General features: G+C 53.2%; 4 protein-coding genes across 4 annotated transcripts; 2 read left to right on the top strand and 2 right to left on the bottom strand.

Moving 5' to 3' along the window:
* On the bottom strand, positions 1-760 carry ENH_00074560 (hypothetical protein; the record flags this gene model as incomplete). Its single annotated transcript, XM_013582841.1, has 1 exon — positions 1-760. A coding segment is annotated over one exon (760 nt), but the record flags the coding sequence as incomplete, so codon positions are not given.
* A 4,274-nt stretch (positions 761-5,034) lies between these two features.
* Positions 5,035-9,383, top strand: ENH_00074550 (ARF1-directed GTPase-activating protein, putative; the record flags this gene model as incomplete). Its single annotated transcript, XM_013582840.1, has 6 exons — positions 5,035-5,491; positions 5,596-5,702; positions 5,930-6,105; positions 7,778-7,998; positions 8,354-8,997; positions 9,153-9,383. 6 exons carry the CDS (start codon positions 5,035-5,037, stop codon positions 9,381-9,383), a joined length of 1,836 nt encoding a protein of 611 aa, XP_013438294.1.
* Positions 9,384-14,530: 5,147 nt separating this feature from the next.
* ENH_00074540 (hypothetical protein, conserved) lies at positions 14,531-15,942 on the top strand (the record flags this gene model as incomplete). The annotated part of the gene is made up of 3 exons (XM_013582839.1): positions 14,531-14,647; positions 14,853-14,974; positions 15,453-15,942. The coding sequence occupies 3 exons, from the start codon at positions 14,531-14,533 to the stop codon at positions 15,940-15,942; spliced, it is 729 nt and encodes a 242-aa protein (XP_013438293.1).
* A 549-nt stretch (positions 15,943-16,491) lies between these two features.
* ENH_00074530 (hypothetical protein) lies at positions 16,492-16,844 on the bottom strand (the record flags this gene model as incomplete). The annotated part of the gene is made up of 1 exon (XM_013582838.1): positions 16,492-16,844. A coding segment is annotated over one exon (353 nt), but the record flags the coding sequence as incomplete, so codon positions are not given.
* Positions 16,845-18,398: the final 1,554 nt, after the last annotated feature.

Genomic DNA, 18,398 nt, shown 5'->3' with positions numbered 1-18,398 from the left:
GGAAGCCGCGGGCGCCCCAGCGGCTGCTGCTGCTGCTGCTGCTGCTGCTGCTGCTCGCCTCCGCCAGCAGCAGCAGCAGCTGCGGCTCCGAACTCTGCGGAATTCCGCTGTCGAGGGCCTCGTCAAGAAGCTGCAAAACTGCTGCTGCATGCGCCCTTATGAAGGCCTCGTCGAGGGCCCCCGGGGGGCCCCTGCGGAGCCCCAGGGCCCCCAGGGCCCCCAGGGCCCCCAGGGCCCCCAGGGGCCCCCGCGAGCCCGGGGGGCCCCCGGGGGCCCCCGGGGGCCCCAGCGGAGCCCCCGGCGCTGCAGCACGCCCCGCACACTCCTGCAGCAGCAGCAGCAGCTGCCGCAGCAGCACAAGTCCTGCTGCAGCATTGGGATTGCCTCTGCATGCAAGTGCTGCCACGAGGCCCCCCTGGCCCCTGTGGCGCAGCGCGGCCTGCGTGCGCTGCAGCGCGGCCTGCAGCCCCGCAGCAGCAGCAGCAGCAGCAGCGGGGCCCGCAGCAGCAGCAGCAGCAGCAGCAGCGGCGCCCGCAGCCTCCGCGTCTGCTGCTGCTGCTGCTGCTGCGCAGCAAATGTACAGAAATGTCGTTTTGTTTCTTCCCTCGCCCGCGCAGAAGACGGGGGGCGCGGGGTGTACGTACACCCGAGCAAACAGACTCCGACAAAATGCTGCCAAGTGAGCAGCAGGAACTTCTCGGAAACTCCGAGACAGCAGCACTTTCCCCTCGCAAGACAACAGATACACTGCGTCAAACATTGCTGCTGCTGCTGCTGCTGCTGCTGCTGCTGCTGCTGCTGCTGTTGCGCAGGCACCGAAGCGCCGCTCGCGCGGCAGCCCTGCTCCCGCTGCAGCAGCAGCAGCAGCAGCAGCAGCACCGGACCCCAGTCAGCTGCAGCAGCGGGCCGCGGCACGCAGCTGCACCGGACCCCCAGCAGCAGCAGCAGCAGCAGCAGCAGCAGCAGCAGCAGCAGCCCTGGACCCGCAGCAGCAGCGGAGCTCACATTCCCTGCACGTAAAAGCCGTGCAGAGCCCGCAGCAGCAAAGCCGGAGCTTCCCAGGGAGCTGCAGCAGCAGCAAGAACGATTTGCTGCTGCCCCGGTTTGCTGCTGAGGCTCAAAGGCCAGAAGCAGCACAGGGGGAAAGAAGTGGCTGCGCTGCGCCCATAGCTGGGGGCCCAGAGGCAAACAGCCGACCTGCTGCTGCTGCTGCTGCTGCTGCTGCTGCTGCTGCTGCGGCTTCGGCTGCGGCTGCGGCAGCTGCTGCTGCGGTTCTGCTGCACTCGAGGGAAAAGGAAGGGAAAGATATATCCTAAAATAAGTAGAAGATCAAAAGTGAGGAGTGGAGAAGCTCGCTGAGTGTGCGGAGGAGCTGCGGGCCGCGGAGTGTACGTACACCTGGTTCGAGTCGCCGTCTCGCATGCACCGCGGAAGAAGTTCGGGTGTACGTACACCCGGAAAAGCGCGCGAATTCGGGAAGAAAGAACAGCAAAATGGAAGTAAAATGCAAACAAAATATAAATAAAATACTTTAAAAACAAAAAGGAGAAAATTGCTGCCTATCGCGCAGCCAAAGAAATGCTGGGACTTCTTCTTTGAGCAGCTCGCAGCCCCGGCGCGGCGTGCATGCGTTTCGGTTCCTTCGAGCTGAATAATTGGATTTTTAAAGTTTAAATTTATTTAAATTTATTAAATTAAAAACAAAAAAGCCCAGTTTCTGCTGCTGCAGCCCTTTTCTAAGGAACACAACTGCAGCAGCAGCAGCAGCAGCAGCAGCAGCAGCAGCGACCACTGGCTCACGTGGAATTCAGTGTCAGCCTGTCGGCGCCTCCTCGCTCTTGAAACAAAATTAAACTTTTAATTTATTTTTTATTTAAAAATAAATTAAAAATATTTAATTATTTTATTTGAAGGCTCAGTGCTGCAACTTTGCCCCACACAGGCTTGTGTGGCTCCTGCAGCGGCGCAGAAGAAGGCCCGAGGGTCTACGGTTTAGGGTTTAGGGTTTAGGGTTTAGGGTTTAGGGTTTAGGGTTTGTCTCAAAGTGTTTGGGTGTATTGTGGCTCCAGGTGAGGTGCAACAGCTGCGGTGTCTGTACACTGCGCTGGCGGAATGCATGCAGCAGCAGCAGCTAGCTGCTGCATCATTTCTTTTAATTGGAAAACAGTAAAGAAATGCAAATAAACAAAAATGGATTTTAAATAACTTTTGAAATAAACAAAAATGGATTTTAAATAACTTTTTAAAAAGACTTTTCCAGCTGCGCGTACATTTGAGGTGTCTGTACACCCCAGGGGGAGCTGGACATACACCTGAGGCCGAAGCAAAAAGTTTCGTTTCTTGAATATTAATTTCTTTTTTTTCTTTTTAAAAGAAATAAAACAAATATGACTTTTCAAACTCTAAAGAGAAGGATTTAATGAATAAAAGAGAAAAACAGAAAAGAAATCTTTTAAAATAAAAAAAAAACAAATCCTAAAAAATTCTGCATGCAAACCTGCATGCAAGCAGCAGCGGGGGGTGCGCCAGGTGTACAGACACCTGAACTTTGCTGCTTTGCTGTTCCTTCACTTCTCCGCTTTGCTGCTGCTGCTGCTGCTGCAGCTAATCCAGCAGCAAAGAGGAGAGGTGAAGAACACTTGGACTTTGCTGCTGCGCGGCTCTTTCATTTCTCCTATTTGCTGCTGCTGCTGCTGCTGCTGCTGCTGCTGCTGCAGCTGTCCAGCTGCGCTGCTGTGCTGCTGTTTGGCGCTGCGGGCGCGGCCGCTGCAGCAGCCGCAGGAGCTGCAGCAGGCATGCCCTGCGCAGCAGCAAAAGCAGCAGCAGCAGCAGCAGCAGCAGCAGCAGCAGCAGCAGCAGCATGGCGCGAGGCTCAGAACTGCGGGCACCTCTAACAGTCTTTACCAGCTGCTTTCTTATTTTCTGGAATTCCAAAAACAAAAAGAAATAAAATTGCAAAATCCAAAAAGAGTTTTTAAACTTATTTGCTGCTGAGGCTGCGGCGCTGCTGGGCCACCCATTGGCAGCAAACGCAGCTGCTGCAGAGGGTTATAGCAGTGGGAGCAGCAGCAGCAGCAGCGCAGCAGCAGCAGCAGCAGCAGCGCAGCAGCAGCAGCAGCAGCAGCGCAGCAGCAGCAGCAGCAGCGCAGCAGCAGCGCCGCTCGCGAAGCCTTCAGACCCCGAGGGTCTCAGTCGTATTTAAATGCAACAACGGGGGCCCCCGTAGTGGAGGCCCCTAGGGGCCCCCCTGGGGGCCCCTGAGGGGCCCCCTAGGGGCCCCCCTGGGGGCCCCTGAGGGGCCCCTCAGGGGCCACTAGGGGGCCCCTGGGGCCCCCCTGGGGGGCCCCTCAGGGTCCCACCTCCTTCCCATATAGAGTCGAGGCACAGCAGCAAAAAAGTTTTTAATTTCTTGCTGCTGCTGAGGGTGGGAGTGATGCTGCAGCAGCAGCAGCATGCCCCTACTGCAGCAGGAATAATAGCAGCAGCAGCGCGCCCCTACAGCAGCAGCAGCCTGCGCCTACTGCCGCAGCAGTAGCAGCAGCAGCAGCAGCAGCAGCAGCAGCCTGCCCCTACTGCAGCAGTAGCAGCAGCAGCAGCCTGTCCCTGCAGCAGCAGCAGCCTTCCCCTGCAGCAGCAGCAACAGCAGCAGCAGCAGCAGCGGGCTGCGTAGCCACTTGGCAGTGTCTGTGCAGCAGCATCTAGAAGCACATTACTTTTTTAATTTAAATAAATATAAATAATTTAAATAAAATTCAGTTTATTTATATTTATTGAGAACTAAATTTCATTTTAATTGCAAACTCCTCGGCCAGTGCCGCAGTGTCTGTACACCGCGCTGCAGTGTACAGACACTGGCTTTCTCTGCAGTGTATGGACACCAGACTTGAATTCAAGTTTACTTTTTTCTTTTTTCAAAATAAAAAAACTTCTTTTGAAATAATTAATTCATTTTGAATTACTTTCGGAGAGTTTAAATGTCCATTCATGAAATCCAATTATTAAATTATTTTATTTTTAAATTTTATTTTTCTGCATTCAAAATATTCCCAAGGCTTTCTCTGCGCCTCCAGTGCAGAATCTTGAGAGAAAAGATTTAAAAATGTTTTAATTTGAATAAATAGTTTTCAAGTTTGTTTTTATTCAAAAAAACAAATTCAAGACGCAGCAGCAAAGGCGGAGAAGTGCTGCTGCTGCTGCTGCTGCTGCTGCTGCTGCTGCTGTCTGCCGGCTCTTTCTTGCGAGTGCAGCAGAGGCAGCGCGAAGTGCAGAATGATGAAAATAAAAGAAAATAAAAGAAAATAAAAGAAGAAAATAAAAGTTAAATAATAAAAATGAAATAATTAAAAGATTTAATTGAGAAAAAGTCGAAAACAAAAGCGCGAAAAATCATTTTTCGCGTTTTTCGTTCAAGTCCGAAACGGCGAAAGCTGAACGGCGGGTTTCTGCAAAGACTGGCGAAACTGAGGGCCAAAAAGGCCTTCTTTTTGCTTTTTTAATTCATTTTGGAAAATAAAAAAGAATAAATAAATAAAAATTGAAAAAGAAATTAAAAAAAGCTGCAACAAAACCTCAGAAGACACCGCGAGCAGCAAACCCGCAGCAGCACTGCAGCGCCAACTGGAAGCAAAACATTTATTTAATTTTGAATTTCAAAAATTAAAATTATTTCCAATTTTGCTTTTTTTGAGAGAAACCGCTGTTCGTTGCTGCTGCTGCAGCTGGTTTCGCCTCCTGCATGCGGGAATTGCGGGCGTTTTGCTGTTTTTTTTGCTTGTGAGAAGTCAAAAGAAAGCTGTCTGTTTGGTCTTTTGCGTCGACTCTGCTGCTGCTGCTGCTGCTGCTGCTGCTGCTGCTGCTGCTGCAGCGCCTTCCGGGGCTTTCGGAATTCCCTTTTCGTTTTGCTGCTGTCTTCTTTCCGCTGCACTTCTCCGCCCACGCGCCGCGCTCTGCTGCTGCACGCGCGGCTGCTAGCCCTGCTTCTCGAAAGGCAGCCCCGCTGCAGCAGCAGCAGCAGCAGCAGCAGCAGCAGCAGCAATGCAGCCGCCCGCCAGCGCCCCCAGCCGGGCTGTATGTACACCCGAGCAGCAAAGGGCCATCGACGCCAAGCTGCAGCAAGTGCTGCGGCTTCCCGGAAATGACAGCTGCGCAGACTGTGGGGCCAAGCACCCCCGCTGGGCCTCCGTTAACTTGGGTAAGCAGCAGCAGCAGCAGCAGCAGCAGCAGCAGCAGCAGCAGCAGCGGCGGAAGCGGCAGAGCAGTCCCAGCGGGGGGGGCGGCAGCAGCTGCAGCGGCAGCTGCTGCAGCGGCAGCTGCAGCGACAGCTCTGCAGCAGCGCCCGAAGCCGCAGCAGCACCAGCTGCTGCAGTAGCAGCAGCAGCAGCAACTGCAGCAGCAGCAGCAGCAACTGCAGCAGCAGCAGCAGCAGCAGCAAATGAACTCCGAAGCCTCACTGTGTCTCTCCTCCCTGGCTGCCTGCGCGGCAGCCGTGGGCGTGCGCTGCGGGCTGAGGAGCTGGAGAACGGATATCTTTGACCTTGAGGGTTTAGGGTTTAGGGTTTAGGGTTTAGGGTTTAGGGTTTAGGGTTTGCGCTGCAGGAGTGGTGATCTGCTTGGAGTGCAGTGGCGTCCACAGAAAGATGGGAGTCCACATCAGCAAAGTCAAAAGTGTGACTCTTGACAGGTGGACCATGCAGTGGGTCAAGGTGAGGGTTTAGGGTTTAGGGTTTAGGGTTTAGGGTTTAGGGTTTAGGGTTTAGGGTTTAGGGCTGGGGTCTGGGTTTGGGGTTTGGGGTTTTCCTGGGTCGAGGGTTTGGCGAGTCAGTGCATTTGTGGAGTTGCGGGGAGGGCTCGGAATGCGCGCAGGGCCTGTCTCTAGGGTTCAGGGTTTAGGGTTTGGTCTAGGGTTTAGGGTTTAGGGTTTAGGGTTTAGGGTTTGGTGTGTTGTTTGCGGCTGGGGCTGAGGGCTAGGCAGCTGCTGCGGCAGCAGCTGCAGCGGGCCCGCGGTGTACCTGCACCTGAGGGCTCGCAGCAGCAGCAGCAGCGGCAGCAGCAGCAGCAGCAGCAGCAGCAGCAGCAGCAGGTGTGGGGTTTGTTGCTGCGTTTTGCGTTGGATCTGGGGTGTACAGACACTGGAAGCAATTGGAAATGAAGTGGGAAGAAGTTATTATGAGCATTCCCTGCCGGCGGATTTCAAAAGGCCCACCCGCGCAGACGACCCGCAGTGCGTGGCTAGGGTTTAGGGTTTAGGGTTTAGGGTTTAGGGTTAGGGTTTAGGGTTTGGGGTTGGGGTTTAGGGTTTGGGGTTGGGGTTTAGGGTTTGGGGTTGGGGTTTAGGGTTTGGGGTTGGGGTTTAGCGTGAGGGTTTTGGGGCAGGGTTCAGGGTTAGGGTTTAGAGTTAGCGCTGAAGGGTAGGGTTTAGCGGTAGGGTTTAGGGCTAGGGTTTAGAATCAGGGTTTAGGGTTTAGGGTTTAGGGTTTAGGGTTTAGGGTTTATGGGGCCGTTCTGCGTTTGCTGGACTTGAAAATTTGCCGTTTTTTTCGGCAGAGTGTGTAGTTTCATTTTCTTTTTTGTTTTGGATATATTTGAATTCTTTTTGAGTTCTTTTTCTTTTGTTTTGGATTTATTTTAATTCTTTTTGTTTTTAATTTGTTTTGTTTTATTTGTTTTCAGAACAATCGAAAATTGGATTCGAACGAAATATGAACGAAAGAATTATTCGCCGCGAGATGTTCCCGAGCCCTGGGCGGCGGTGGCCGAGGGTACATACACCTGAATTGGCTGGCGATCTGTCTGCTTTTGAATTGAATTCGGAATTAATTTGCATTTAATTTGAATTAAATAGGAATTAATTTACATTTTAATGAATTCTTTTTCCAAATTCAAATTAATTCTTTCGATTAATTCGCGTTTCGCGCCGCGGCGGCGCCGGCGCCACCTGCCTGTACACCCAACGAGGTGTACGTACACCCCAATGCGCGCAGGCAAAGACCCCCGGACGCTTTTGCCTTCTGCGGCTCCTCACAAGAAAGAAAAGAGCAAAAAGCAGCAAAGCGGGTGCGTTGAGTTTTAATTTGATTTAATTTCTCAATTATTTGTTTTCAAATTCCTTTTTTTCCAAAAAATCCGCGTTTTCCGGCCTCCAGAAGTCCGCGGGTTCCTCTTCGCCGATCTCGCTTCCAAGTGCAACTTTTGCCGCTCTTTTTATTCCAAATAAATCCATTAACTTCTTTTTAATTAAATTCAATCAAAAAGAATCTTTTAAATGTTTATTTCCCCCGGAAAAAAAGAGGATCGCGCACTTCTTTCCCCGCGCAGTTGAGGTGTACAGACACCTCAGGCAGGTGCTGCTGCCCACCGTCTGCACAATTGAGACGTTTAGAGGCTGATACAAAATTACTTAATTAATTAATTAATTAATTAATTAATTAATTAATTAATTAATTAATTAATTAATTTGTTTATTTATTTATTTTGTTTTTTTTGCTGCAGGGACTCGAAGAAACATAATGCAGCCCCCGCCCCTGCAGTGCCGTAGGTGGCTGCATGTTTATTTTTGGCAGTTTTACTTTTTTATTTTATTTTCTTTTAATTATTTTATTTTTATTTCTTTTATTTCTTTCTTTATTCAGCCAAATGGAGCTCTCTTTGCATGCATTTTGTGCATTTGTTGCTCTTTTTTAGTCCAAATATACTTTTTTCTCAAGACACAAATTCAATTCAATTAAGTTTCTTTGCTGCTGCTGCTGCTGCTGCTGCTGCTGCTGCTTTCGTGCTGCAGCGCTGCTGACGCCTGGCTGCTGACTGAGCCGGAGGACTTCGCCGCCTTCAATCCTGATGCCCCTGCAGCAGGCTCTGCTGCTGCTGCTGCTGCTGCACCTGCTGCTGCAGGAAGCGCAGCAGCAGCAGCAGCAGCAGCGCCGCAGCTGAGTGCCACAGACCAGCGAGTCCAGGCAGCCAAAGCCACCATTGCCCGTCTCTATGCTGCTCCGAACCAATTCGGTGTGTCTCCTTTTGCTGCTGCTTTTGCTGCTGCCTTTGCTGCTGCTTTTGCTGCTGCTTTTGCTGCTGCTTTTGCTGCTGCTTTTGCTGTTCTTTTTGCTGCTCGTTTTGTCTCTGTTGCTGCTCTGCTCGTCTCCTTGTGGCTTCCAGCGGCTCGCAGCTGAGCAGCAGCAGCAGCAGCTGCAGGCAGCTGCTGCTGCTGCGGCCGAAACGGCTACTTTCGCTGCTGCTGCTGCAGGAGCTGCTGCTGCTGCTGCTGCTGCTGCTGCTGCTGCTGCTGTTTCTTGCACCGTATTTATGCTTTTGTTTCATTTAATTATCTTTTTTGTTTTCTTTTTTATTTTTATTCTTTTAGGCTTCGGCACTCTCTCGCAGCCTCCCGTTCAGCCGCAGGGGTTAGAGAGTTTGTCCTTCTTTAACACCCCACAGCAGCAGCAGCAGCAGCAGCAGCAGCAGCAGCAGCAGCAGCAGCAGCAGCCGTCGCTGGGAGCAGCGGGCACGGCAGACTGGGCGATTTGGGGGTCTGCCGGCACGGCCTTTGGAGCAGCAGCAACACCAGCAGCAGCAGCAGCAGCAGCAGCAGCAGCAGCGCCTGCGTGGCCTCAGAGCTTCGGCGCAGCAGCAAGTCCTTCAAACTTACCTGGCCCTTTCATGAGTGGCTCTTCTTCTTTTGCTGCTCTTTCTCCTTCCTTCTGTGCCCCTGCTGCTGCTGCTGCGCCTCCTGCTGCTGGTTCTGCTGCTGCTGCTGCACAGCAGCAGCTGCCGCGCCCTGCGCCAGCAACACCAGCAGCAGCAGCAGCAGCAGCAGCAGCAGCAGCAGACCCCTGGGCTGCTTGCGGCACTCGCTTGAGCGGCCAGCCAGCATACAGCCCTTCACAAATTAGCTTGGGGGAAAGCAGCAAACAAGTCAGTCACACTCTGCTGCTCGCAGCAGCAGCAGCAGCAGCAGCAGCAGCAGCAGCAGTAGCTGCTGCTGCTGCTGTGACTTGTACCCGGGGTGTATGTGCAGTTGCTGCTGCTGTTGCGATTGCATTGCCTGCTTGTATTTGCTGCTGTGGAAAAATGAAGTAGCTCGGCGGAGGAATAAATGGCGAGTTTGTGCTGCTGCTGCTGCTGCTGCTGCTGCTTTTGCTGCTGCTGTTGTGCTGCTGCAGCAAACTGCCGATGCCCACGCTGCCTTGAGTGCCTTGGATGCATTTGCGTTGGCCAAGAAGGTGCAGCAGCCGCCGGCTAGAGCAGCAGCAGCAGCAGCAGCAGGGTCCAAGGATGCCCGAGAACAAGAGCAGCAGCAGCAGCAGCAGCAGCAGCAGCCGCAGCAGCAGCAGGTCGTTGCCTCCGCCTCTCCTGTGTCATTGCAGCAGCAGGAGCCCCTGCTGCTCATATAGAGAACCTTCATCTCTGCTGTTGGCGAAGCAGCAGCGACTGCAGCAGCAGCAGCAGCAGCAGCAGCAGATATCAGGAATGCAGAGCGTCTGCTGCTGCGGCCTTTAGCGGCGGCAGCAGCAGCAGCAGCAGCAGCAGCAGAAGCTGCGGGTGGCAATATTGGCTGCGGCTGCTGCGGCGCTTCGTGTCAGAAAAAATGACAGTTCATGTGTTCGGTGCCTCACTGCAGCTTGGCTAGCTGGCGAGGCAGCTAGCTAGCTAGCTAGCTAGCCAATGGGGATCCCCTGTAGCTAGCTAGCTTAGCAGGGTCTTGGCTAGCTAGCTAGCTGCCTAGCTAGCTAGCTAGCCAAGCCCCACGGCAGCGAGCCAGCCAGCTGGCTAGGCAGCTAGCTAGCTAGCTAGCCAGCCAGCCGGCCAGCTAGCTAGCTAGCTAGCTGTCCAGCTAGCTAGCTAGCCAGCCAAGCTAAGAGGCCTACTTCGCGTCCGCTGCTGCCTGTGGGGAGTGCCCTCGAGGCCCCTCAGGCACTGCAAGGTGTACAGACAGCTGAGGTGTACAGACAGTTGAGGTGTACAGACAGCTGAGGTGTATAGGCAGCTCAGGTGTACAGACAGCTGAGGTGTATCGGCAGCTCAGGTGTACAGACAGCTGAGGTGTACAGACAGCTGAAGTGTACAGACAGCTGAAACGTATATGCAGCCGAGGTGTAAAGGCAGCTCAAGTGTATAGGCAGCTCAGGTGTATAGGCAGCTCAGATATTTACAGTCCGAATGCAAAACTTGTTGTGGAGAAATAATAACTACTTTAGTTTTATCTTGTTGCAGAATCAAAATAACTATTTAGTTTCATCAATTTAGTTTTATAAGTTCATTTTATCTGTCATCGAAACGCATGCTGCAGCAGCGGCTTCCTGGTTGTGACTGTGGCAGCGGCGGTGGAAGTGCGATCTAACTGCAAAATAAAATAAATAAATTCAAAATTACAATTATTAATAATTATAATTATAATTAAAACTTTAAATAAGTTTTAATTAGTCATCTGCTGCGGCATTTCGGAAAAAAGGCGAAGAGGCGCTCCCGCCCGCGTTCAGGTGTACAGACATCTGAGGACGCAGCTCGTTCGGGTGTATCTGCAGCTCGCCGCTTCCGCGCTGAATGGACATTTTCATTCATTTTTTGATTTAAATTTGAATTAAAAAAGATTTAATTTAATTTATTTTCATTATTTTGATTTAAATGACACTTGAAGTTGGCCAAATAATTGAAAATTAGCGAAGAACTCCTAAATAGTGGACTTGAGATATTTTTCAGAAAATTGCAAATAATGAAAACAAAAAATGCAGCAAATTAACAAATTCTTGAATTAATTATCTTTCACTTCTGCTGCCCCTTTATCTTCACTTTTTCCACAAAAAGCACTCAAAAAGTATTTAAATAAATTAATTTAAAATAAAATCTTTTCTGTAAAACCCAACTATGAAAAATCTGTACCTCCAAGGGGCCCCCAGGGGGCCCCCGGGGGCCCCCGGGGGCCCCCGGGGGCCCCGGGGCTCCCAGCCAGCGGCCACACATCTCCTTGCTGCAGATTTCTTTTTATATTTATATTTATTTTAATTCATTTAAAATTATAAAGGAAAAAAAGCCAAAAAGGGGGATATGGCTGCTGCTGCCCGCGCAGCGGCGGGGCCCCTGTGGGGCCCCCTGAGGGGCCCCCGGGGGCCCCTCATAAAAGAGGCCCTCAGCCTTCTTGGGGGCCCCCCGAGGGCCCTTGGGGGTCCCCCTGGCGTTTTGGCTTCCACGAGCAGCCAAGCAAAGAGCCATCCAGCAGCAGCAGCAGCAGCAACTGCAGCAGCAGCAGCAGCAGCAGCAGCAGCAGCAGCAGGAAGAGGCAGCCCTCGTTTGGCGGGTTTTCCATTCATTTCTGAGGTGTACGTACACCCCAGCCCTTCTTTTATTCTCTCTTTTTCTCTCCAACAAATTTGGGGCCCCGGGGGCCCCCACGAAAGCCCAGGGGGCCCCCCGGGTCTTTGGGGACTTCCGAGTCTTGGGGGCCCCCCTGGGGGCCCCCCAGGGGGCCCCCCAGGGGGCCCCCCAGGGGGCCCCCCTGAGGCTTTCGGGGCCCCTTTTCCTGCAGTCCTTTCCCTCTTCCCAAAGGCCCCCACTTTGCCCTCAAACTCCAGAACCTGGGGTGTACGTACACCTGAAGAGGCCTCTCTTTCGGGTGTACGTACACCTGAAAAGGCCTCTCTTTCGGGTGTACGTACACCCCAAAACTCCTCTCTTTCGGGTGTACGTACACCCGAAAACTCCCCTCTTCTTTGGGGTGTACGTACACCCGAAAACTCCCCTCTTTCGGGTGTCTGTACACCCGAAAACTCCTCCCTTTCGGGTGTCTGTACACCCGAAGACCGGCCCCTTTCGGCCGTCCTTGCGCGCTTTGCCGCTGGCCGCTGCGGTGTACGTACACCCGAAAACCCCCCACTGGCCGCCTACCGCTGCGGTGTACGTACACCCCAAGACCCCACAGTGGCTGGCTACTGCTGGGGTGTACGTACACCCCAGGAGGAGGGCTACTGCTGGGGTGTACGTACACCGCAGGAGGGGGGCCACTGCTGGGGTGTACGTACACCCCAGGAGGAGGGCTACTGCTGGGGTGTACGTACACCGCAGGAGGAGGGCTACTGCTGGGGTGTACGTACACCCCAGGAGGGCGGCTACCTTTGCTGGAACCGAAACCCCTCCTGCCGCTTCCCCAAAAGGGCCAACTGCGGCGCCAGGCCCAAGTGCAGAGTCCTCCGCAAAATCCGAAAGAGACTCCGCACAGGCAGATGACCCTACAACTCAACCAGGGGGGGCCCCCTGGGGGCCCCGGGGGCCCCCTTGGGGGCCCCGGGGGGCCCTGGGGGGCCCCGGGAGGGCCCTGAGGGGCCCCGGGGGGGCCCTGGGGGGCCCCGGGAGGGCCCTGAGGGGCCCCGGGGGGCTTCGGAGGGCCCCGGGGGGCCCCGGGGAGCCCCGGAGGGACCTCTGGGGGCCTCTGGGGGCCCCTGAAGGGCCTCTGGGGGCCCCCGGGGGCCCCCGGGGGCCCCTGGGGGGCTTCTGGGGGCCCTTTTGGGTCTCTTAGGTGGCATTAGAGGGCCTCTTTGGGACCTCAAGAGAGGCCCCTTCTAAGGCGGTCCCCAGGGGCACTGAGAAGCTCCAGGGGCCTCTCAGGGGCCCCACAGAGGGCCCTTTTGGGGGCCCCTTAGGGGCCCCCGAGGGGCCCCTGAGGGGCCCCCGAGGGGCTTCAAAGGACCCCCGAAGGGCCCCTAGAAAGTTTTAAAAAAGGCACCAAAGGGGCCCCCAGATTCTCTTGGGGGCCCCTACTAAACCCCCGGGCCCCCAGGTGACCTCCTGGGGGGCCCCCTTGGGGGCCCCCAAAGGCCCAGGGGGCCCCCCTCCGGGCCTTCTTGAGGGCCCCTGGGGGCCCCCTAAGGGCCTCCTTGGGGCCCCTGGGGGCCCCCAAAAGCCCACTAGGGCCCCTAAAATGAAAACTTTTGAAGATTTTATAGTTTTGTTTCTTTATTAGTCCTATTTAGTTTTATCTTTTTTACTTTCAAGTTTTATTATTACTAACATTATTTACTGGCCCAACTTGGCACCAGAGCCTTCAATTCGCGACAGCAGCAGCAGCACAGCAGCACAGCAGCAGCAGCAGCAGCAGCAGCAGCACAGCAGCAGCAGCAGCAGCAGCAGCACAGCAGCAGCAGCAGCAGCAGCAGCAGCACCTGCGTTTGTCTCGGGTGACACTTTGAATGGAGACTGGAGTCGAGTTGTTTTGAGGCTGAGTGCTGGAGCTTTGAGAAGCAACAGAGAAATAAATAAAAATGAATAAAAATAAATAAAAATGAATAAAAATAAATAAAAATAAATAAAAATAAATAAAAATAAAATTAAAATAAAATTAAAAAGATGCTAACAAAAGAAATCAAAGAGTGAGAAACCAAAAATTAAAAAAATTAACAACAAAGACACACTGAAGCCTGAGGTGTATGTACACCGGAAAACACCCGCGGCGCTGCCAAGGGGCCCCTGAGGGGCCCCTGAGGGGCCCCTGGGGGGCCCCTGAGGGGCCCCTGGGGGGCCCCTGGGGGGCCCCTGAGGGGCCCCTGGGGGGCCCCTGAGGGGCCCCTGGGGGGCCCCTGAGGGGCCCCTGGGGGGCCCCTGGGGGCCCCCTGGGGGCCCCTGAGGGGCCCCCTGAGGGTTGTTTTTATGGGGAGTTTTCTTTAATGGATGAAAGTTGATTTTGGGTGTGTGCTGCAGCAAAAGATGTGCACAAAAAGCAAAACAGAAGTACAAAAGAAATAAAAAAATTAAAAAAGAAAAAAGAATTAAAAAAGAAAATAAATCCCTGGCAGGAACACCTGTACAGACACTGCAGCGCGAAACTCTAGTTCAAATAATTCTTCAGATTCAAAATTAACTCTTTTGCATTTGCTGCTGCTTCCAGAGTCACCGCAGCAGCAGCAGCAGCAGCAGCAGCAGCAGCAGCAGCAGCAGCAGCAGCAGCGGGCGGCGGCGGCGGCGGCGCGGCGAGTGCAGATACAGCTGAGGGAAGATAGTTTTGGGATTTAAATTTGGATTTTAATGGAAATAAAAACAAAATAAATGAAATAAATGAAATTAATTTACTTTTGAAGTTTATTTGAACTTCGAAGTGCTGCTGCGGAGTTAACCAGTGGCGCTGCCGCGCGGGGCCCGTGAGCTGGGGTGTACGTACACCTCAGTCTGCGCGCGCGCAGGGTTTCTTCTTTTCCAAATTGCATTTATTTTCACAAATTTAAATTCAAATTATTTTCTTTTTTTTAAATTTAATTAATTAATTTGCTGCGCGCTTTCATTGCTGCTTCTTTCCCGCCAAACCCTCGCAAAGCCGCTTTCGGCAGCAGCTGCTGCCTCGATGCCCCGGCACCTGCGCCCCAAACCCTAAACCCTAAACCCTAAACCCTAAACCCTAAACCCTAGCTCGGCTTCCTCAGCTCGAGGCCGCCGCCCCTGCTGGGGGCCGCAGCCCAGCTAGCTCCAACTCGCCGCGCTCCGCGGTCTTCCCTTGTCTCGGGCTAGGGTTTAGGGTTTAGGGTTTAGGGTTTAGGGTTTAGGGTTTACGGTTTTGAAAATGACCCATATAACTCTGAAACTTAAGTACAAAACGGGCTGGCAAAGGCCCTTCGTTCATTATGAAGCAGCAGCAGATGCGGGGTCCTGCGGCGGCTGGCTAGACGCTCAATTAGAGGTACCCAAACCCTAAACCCTAAACCCTAAACCCTAAATCCTAAACCCTTGGCGGTGAGAGTGCGCGGTGTGGGCGGCGGGCGTTGAGCGTCGCGAGCGCAGGCCCCTGGCTGCGGGAGAAGGGTTTGCGGCCCCTCGCCTAGGGCTTAGGGTTTAGGGTCTAGGGTTTAGGGTTTAGGGTTTAGGGTTTAGGGTTTGTGCTGCAGCCCAGCGAACTGGAGGGCTGGCAAGAGGGTTTGCTGCTGCTGCCTGCGGAGGCCCAGCGGCTCGAGTTTGTCTTCAAAGAAAAAGAAGGAAGGGTTTGGGACAACCCCCCGAGCCCCAACAGGTTTGGGTGCGTCTAGGGTTTAGGGTTTAGGGTTTAGGGTTTAGGGTTTAGGGGTTTAGGGTTTAGGGTTTAGCTGTGGTTCGGTCTCAGTGTGTGGGTTTGCCTGTCTTTAAGCCCCGCAGCTTCTTGCTGCCTTTTTGCAGGGGGATGTAGTGCTGCTGCTGCTGCTGCTGCTGCAGCTTTTGCTGCTGCTGCAGCTTTTGCTGCTGCTGCTGCTGCAGGTGTCTGTGTTGGCTGCACTTCGTTTGCTGCCTGGTTGTTTTGCATTTGCTCATCACCTTTGCCAGGGGTTTAGGGTTTAGGGTTTAGGGTTTAGGGTTTAGGGTTTAGGGTTTAGGGCTTTTGCGTGGCTGTCTTCATTTCGTTTTTTTCGCTCGACGGCGCGGAGCTTAGGGTTTAGGGTTTAGGGTTTCCGCAGGGTCTAGGGTTTAGGGTTTAGGGTTTAGGGTTTAGGGTTTAGGGTTTAGGGTTTGCGAAGGCGGAACAACTACTTGGTGGACTTGGAGCCGAAGGAAGCAGAAGTCACTTTGGTGGTTGCTGACGGCGAGGCCGCCGCGCTGTACCTCCACCGCGCCCCCAGCAGCAGCAGCAGCAGCAGCAGCAGCAGCAGCAGCAGCAGCAGCAGCAGCAGCAGCAGCAGCAGAGTGTTGGTTGTGACGGACCTCGACGGAACTCTTTTGGGCCATAATGACTTTTTGGAAAAGTTCAAAAGACACTGGACGCTCCGCCACCTCTGGAGAGGCTCCAAACTGGTGCGCCCAGCTGTACAGACACCGCAGCAGCAGCAGCAGCAGCAGCAGCAGCAGCAGCAGCAGCAGCAGCAGCAGCGGCTGTGCAGACGCCGCAGCAGCAGCGGCTGCGCACACGCCGCAGCAGCAGCAGGTGTGCACACGCTGCAGCAGCAGCAGGTGTATAGACACCGCAGCAGCAGCAGCTCTGCAGACACCGCAGCAGCAGCAGGTGTATAGACACCGCAGCAGCAGCAGCTCTGCAGGCACTGCAGCAGCAGCAGCTGTGCAGACACCGCAGCAGCTGTGCAGACACTGCAGCAGCAGCAGGTGTACAGACACCTCAGCTGGTGTATAGACACCCCAGCAGGTGCACAGACACCCCAGCAGGTGTACAGACACCGCAGCAGCAGCAGCAGCAGGTGGATAGACACAGCAGCAGGTGTATAGACACAGCAGCAGCAGCTGCACAGACACAGCAGCAGCAGCTGGACAGACAGCAGCAGCAGCTGGACAGACACAGCAGCAGCAGCTGCACAGACAGCAGCAGCAGCAGCTGGACAGACACAGCAGCAGGTGTACAGGGTGTACAGACACCTCTGCAGCAGGTGGGGGCAACGCCTCCAGCTGTACAGACACCCCAACTCCTTCCGCTGTAACTCCAATGCTGCTGCTGCTGCTGCTGCTGCTGCTGCTGCTGCTGCTGCTGCGTGGTTAGGTCTACAACACTGGGAGGAACTTGAAGGACTTCTTAAATGCTGCTGGGGAGTACCAGCTGCCTAAACCGGACTATGCCATTTTGGGGTGGGTGAGGTCCTTGCTGCTGCTGCTGCTGCTGCTGCTGCTGCTGCTGCTGCTGCTGCTGTTGCTGCTGTCGCTGTTCCGTCCTAGGGTAGGTGGGTTCCTTGCTTCTGCTGCTGCTGTTGCCGCCGGTGCTCTTGCTGTTGCTGCTGCTGCTGCTGTCGTCGCTGCTGCTGCTGCTGCTGCTGCCGCAGCTCTTTCTGCTTCCGGTACTGGTGCTGCTGCTACTCCTGCTGCTTTTGCCACTGCTGCAGCTGCTGCTGCTGCTGCTGCTGCTGCGTGTGGCTGTGCTGCTGCTGCGAGCAGCGTGGGGACTGAAGTGTACACATTCCCAGGTGTCTCTGCAGCAGAGCATTCTCACTTCCATTCTCTTTTGTCTCCTGAGGAACAGAAGCAGCACCAAGGTCCTAAACCCTAAACCCTAAACCCTAGCCTACAAACCCTAAACCCTAGGAGAGTCCGCTGAGTTCCCCTTTAGCCCGTTTTTGCTGCTGCCTTCTTCACTCCCTTGGCCTGCAGGCCCTCGTTGGACTTAGTCCTACGCCCCCAGGGTTTAGGGTTTAGGGTTTAGGGTTTAGGGTTTAGGGTTTAGGGTTTGCTGCAGAGGACATGGAACACCGCGGGGACTGCTGGCCCGCGTGGTGCCCCGAAAGGCTTTTTGCAAAGTTGGACACAGAGTGGATTGAAAAAATGAAAAAACAATTTAATCGAAAAGAAGCAGCAAAAGCCATCATGGTAGCCAAACCCTAAACCCTAAACCCTAAACCCTAAACCCTAAACCCTAAACCGTGCGGTGAAAGCAGGCAAAAGGAGCCTCTGGGCGTTTCTTTCTGTGCTTTTTCCTGCATTTAATTAATTAATTAAATTTAATTAAGTAATTAAATTTAATTAATTAATTAAATTAATTAAATTAAATTAAATTAAATTAAATTAATTAATTTAATTAGATCCATTTGTCCTTTTCCCCTTTACCGCCACCCGCGAGGTGTCTGTACACCCCGCGGGCCGAAAAAGCCGAAAGTCTTCCGGGCGATTTCGGGTGTACGTACACCTCAGAGTTGCTGCAGCAGGACTTGCTGCTGCTGAGCTGTCGTTTATTTTTATTTATTTATTTATTTATTTAATTTATTTAATTAATTTATTTCTTTTTATTTCTTCTTCCGAAGGCTTTTTGCATGCATGCAACAAAACGCATGCAACAAAACGCATGCAACATAAAACGCATGCATGCAGCAAAGTGTGGGGCAATGCCAGCGTGGGGCCCCACACTCTGCTGGGGGCCCAGAAAGATACTTTATTGAAAATGTTTTTGTCTAAATTTTTTAAAATTTTAATTGTTTTATTTTTAATAATTCCACTCTTCTCCTTTTCTCCAAATGCAAACTCATCTGTTCTTCAAACTTCTCCCAAAAAGCATAAACGCGCCTTCTGAGAGCTGCAGCAGCAGCAGCAGCTGCTGCTGCTGCTGCAGCAGCAGCAACAGGAGCAGCTGGAGAGGCAGCAGCAGCAGCAGCAGCAGCAGCAGCAGCAGCAGCAGCAGTTGTGTTTGGGTTGCGTGCAGGAGCTGCTGAAGGGGGAAGAAGTGTATTTGAACGGAAATGCTTTTCATGACCCTTTGAGGTTATCTGTTTCAATTCGTGCTGCTGCTTTGCTGCTGCTGCTGTCAAACCCTAATTCAGGGTTTGCTGCTTTTCTCCAAAAACACTTCAAAGTCTGCGTCAGCGGAGAAGGAGACTGGAGGTTCCTCGATGTCCTCCCCAAAGACGGTCCGCAAACCCTAAACCCTAAACCCTAAACCCTAAACCCTTGATTGGAGGTTCCTCGATGTCCTCCCCAAAGACGGTCCGCAAACCCTAAACCCTAAACCCTAAACCCTAAACCCTTGATTGGAGGTT

The sequence above is a fragment of the Eimeria necatrix genome, genomic scaffold (genome assembly GCF_000499385.1).
Source record: "Eimeria necatrix Houghton genomic scaffold, Enh_scaff759, whole genome shotgun sequence".
NCBI lineage: Eukaryota > Apicomplexa > Conoidasida > Eucoccidiorida > Eimeriidae > Eimeria > Eimeria necatrix.
Note: the sequence above shows the minus strand (reverse complement) of the source record. Positions and strands in the feature narration are given on the sequence as shown.